This window comes from Cynara cardunculus (assembly GCF_001531365.2).
Source record: "Cynara cardunculus var. scolymus isolate 2C chromosome LG 5, CcrdV1, whole genome shotgun sequence".
Lineage (NCBI taxonomy): Eukaryota > Viridiplantae > Streptophyta > Magnoliopsida > Asterales > Asteraceae > Cynara > Cynara cardunculus.
The window spans coordinates 27,374,487-27,378,507 of record NC_037532.1 but is presented as its reverse complement, the minus strand read 5'-3'; the positions used below and the strand labels follow the sequence as shown (position 1 = coordinate 27,378,507).

Here is a 4,021-nt window from a genome sequence, read left to right as displayed (position 1 = left end):
AAGAAAATTCATAAAAGTTGTTTCCAATTTTTTTAACCTTAAAAATGTAATTAGGTTTATAGTATTAAAAATAATTAATTAATATGGTTAGGATAAAAAACTGAAAATAAAAAAAACAAGGAGTATGATAGAAAATATGAAAAGGTTTACAAATAACAAATTATAAAGACTGAAAAGAAAATTATGTAAAAGGTTAAAAATAAAAATATAAATGCATTATATTTCGTGCTGATTCCTTTTTTTGGTACAAGGAGTATAAAATTTTTAGCATGCAAGTAAGACTCGATCCTTATCATCGCTCTTATCAAGTGAGATTCTCAATTCTTGTCATATCATCCAACAAGGTAAGTAACCCGATATGCACTTACTCCGTAAGTGTTTGATAATCGGACGTCAAGTATGATCAACAAGCCCTGAAAAAGGCTTAGACTAGCCATAATGTAGGTAAAGAATGAACCAGATCTTTGATCTCTGACGTCTATCTGTTTGATCTAGATTTTTGGTACGATCCATTTTAAAAAATAACGGATTTAAAAACGTAAAAAAGAAACTGATCTATATCCGGTCCAACTCAAAAGAAATGGTCGAACGGGCTTGGTCCAAACTGATGAAAACCATACATATAGAGGATAGACAAGTCCCGAATGCAAATATTGGTCACATAGATTGTAGAATGAACTACTAAACATGTGTTGATAGCAGCAGCAACTACACTTTGTAGAAAGTAGTTCAAACTACAATTCCAAGTTACAACGATTACAAAAACATATTTTCTCAGATCGAACCGCTTTCTTGCTCCAATCGAAACAAACAAGAGACAAACGACAAGTATTTTAAGTCGTGGATTATGCCATGAGAAGACTCACTCCGAACCAGATATTGATAAACATAAGCCCCAATATCGCGATAACATTATATTTCCTGCACAATGGAACCATATAATTAAAGCAAAAAATAGCAAAGCATAATCATTTGAGAAGTTGATTCATAGGCAAAATTTATACAACAATCCTAAAGGTCTATGAGTCAAATATGCAGGATAATAAACCCACCAACTGACCTCGTTGGTCCTTAAAATGGGGTATTAGCATCCTGGAAACCAAACCAAACCAAACCAACTTACACACTATGTCCTAACGAAAGTAGGATCGGGTGGGATGTATGCAGACCTACCTTCTACCACAAACAGCAAAGTATGTGTGTTAGTGAAGACCCCTGGCGTATGAAAAAATGTTTGGAAACTAGCATCCTGGAAACCAAACCAAACTAAACACACCCGGTATGTCCTAGTCCGAAGTAGGGTCAGGGGGTGGAAGGTAAGACGGCCTGTCAACTAACACAAAAAGCAGAGTGAGTGTGTTATGGAAGACCCCTAGTGTGCTAAAAAAGTTTCGGGAAACTAACTTCCCCCCCCCCCCCCCCCCAAAAAAAAAGGGGGCCTTGGGCCTAGTAACCCAAATGTGTCCGAGTACAATTTGCTGTTAAAAATTATACACTTGAAAATAAAAAACCTAAACCTCTCAAGTACGAAAACAAAATCGTTTGATGATAGAAGCCTATCAATAAATGCATTGAGAAAAAAGTTGCACATTTCAACAGAGATGGAAACTAGGATCTATTTTCTATTCTATCTTAACGACAGAAAGAATAGAACATCAGTCCCATTCTCCATCCATCGTCCATGGGTTTGTTGTGTTAATGAAAGTTTCACGTGGTAATTCAAAGAATATGGAGAAAGGGAATCAAAATCTTGAATCTAACATTTTTTTTGATTAACCTGGATATTCAACCCATTATGCGAACCGACTAATCCCACGGCCACCACCTGCTTTGCAGATAGCCCGGAGTCACCGCATTTGAACCTCCGTGGCCAAAGGGGATTTTTATTCCTTACTGGATTTGATTTGAACCTGGGACCTTCTGGTACTTTTGACCTTTGGAGCCAAGCTCAAACCAATCAGGCACCTCATTGTGGTTTGAATCTAACTTTATATTTGCTTACAACTGAAATTCTAAAGAGTTGATCAATCTTCTAAGAAAAACTAAATTTTCAAGTGTATGATAAGTGGATAATCTTATCTTTCAAGCGCCTAGATCCATTTTCACAAAGACCATCTCCATTGAGGGCACCAAATCTTACACCGAAGTACCAAATTTGACACTATATCACTCCAATGCTATTCACTTGCACCAAACTTTACACCAATTGAAGAAGATAAAAAGGAAGACACGGTTACCCACTGGAGAAGATTTATGGTTTGTCGCATATTTTACACCAATTTTTACGGACTTGGTGTTCCCCATCGGAGATGTTCAGAAACAGACAACATTGAGCTTAAAATAACTAGAAATCGCAATGACTCAAGCATGTAGTCTCAGTACCGGTAGGTTTTAGTAAACTAAATCTATACTAATATCCGACTATTAATTTGTTGATTACGATATCCAGTACAGTATACCATCCGATACTAATTCAGGGTTCAATCAAGTAAAAAGTTCACTTACCCTAGAGGAAGACGTCCCTTGGGATCACCGGAGGCATATCCGGTGAAATAGAAGAACCGGCTGACTATATACACTACTCCGAGCACCGAACATGTAATTGGGTGCCTAAGCCCTCCCAAAACCATCAGTATAAAGAAAATCGGCAAAACCTCTAGCGAATTCTGATGCCCTCTCTGCAACAAACAAATTTCTAAAAGTTACTTAAAAAACCGAAACAAAAATTGGATCCGTTACATTCCAATAAAATTGATGAACAATCTCAACAAACCTGAATACAGTTGTAGATTTTGTAATCTTTGCTATCAGCTTCAGTAGCATACAAAATAGGGTATGGCACATTGTACCTTCAACATGTAAAATCGAGATTTAGAGCAAAATCGAACATAACAACACAGAATTTGATCCAATTTTACATGTATAATTCACTTGGCAAAATTCAAAAGAATAAAAATCACATAAAGGATGTGAGAAGGATTACTTCTTCCGAGCTCTACCGACTTGAATCTGCATAAAGACGTTGAGAAAACAGTAGGCAATGATGGTGAGAACGACGAATCCGAATTCTTTGGGCAACAACTCAACTATTCCGGCCATTTTCCTCCGGTATCCGGATACTTCGAGAAGATGGTGGAAACGGTATCGTTTTCAGCTCCACTAGCTCTTACGTAGGCGTGTAGCCCTATCAGCTTTATAGGTAAATTTGCTGGAAAGGCCATGGGATTTTACATAAATGTCTAAATTGGTACCTTCACTTTTAAGATTTTTGCAAATTAGACCTTAAACTAACAACAATTCTAAAGTGTTTACATGTAAAACAATTATTTACTTATGAAAAAAATGTCTAACAACAATTCTAAAGATTACTTCTTCTAGGTTGGTCTCCGATAACGGGGTTTTGTGCATATCTAACAAGAATGTCTTTTATGCTATTCATATCTTATTGGTCGAAGGAGCCGTTTACCAATCATTTATCTGGGTAAACGCCTACCAGGTCATGTTACCTCACCGGATGAATATAGTAAGGATTAAGAATCTTATCCGGTAAGAGTGAGACAAGGACCATGCGTTTTACCCGGTAAGTGAGGGCGACGGCTCTTACCACAGTAAGCGCTTACCGAATAAATTGTTGCATATGATGTCGTTTTGGTGGACTAAAATCTTACCCGGTAAGTAAATAATAGTGTTAGTTTTTACCGGTAAGCACTTATCGAGTAAGTGTTTGGTAAACGACCCCTAAGACTTGCTTAAATGCACGTCATGTCATTTATTTGATCTAGACTCGTTATGCCCGTCAGGTTCATATCAATCTTAGTTTTCATGCCAAACCCACATATGTGGCAAAATATGCAGATGACTTATGGCTACGGGTGAAAGGCCAACCAAGATCAAATATAAATGGTTTTCCCGTTAAATCTATTTGGGTAGCTAAAAGGCAGTTCTTTTTTACGTAGAGAGATTGGAATCAAGAGGAGTGAATCAAGGGCCTCTTAGACTCTTTTACATGTTTAGTTCTTAT

General features: G+C 37.1%; 1 protein-coding gene across 1 annotated transcript; it reads right to left on the bottom strand.

The window, feature by feature from the left end:
* Positions 1-581: 581 nt before the first annotated feature.
* On the bottom strand, positions 582-3,168 carry LOC112512611 (microsomal glutathione S-transferase 3-like). Its single transcript, XM_025118661.1, has 4 exons — positions 2,984-3,168; positions 2,774-2,849; positions 2,506-2,678; positions 582-921 (listed from the first exon to the last, which is right to left on the bottom strand). Exons 1-4 carry the CDS (start codon positions 3,097-3,099, stop codon positions 846-848), a joined length of 441 nt encoding a protein of 146 aa, XP_024974429.1. The 5' UTR covers positions 3,100-3,168; the 3' UTR covers positions 582-845.
* Positions 3,169-4,021: the final 853 nt, after the last annotated feature.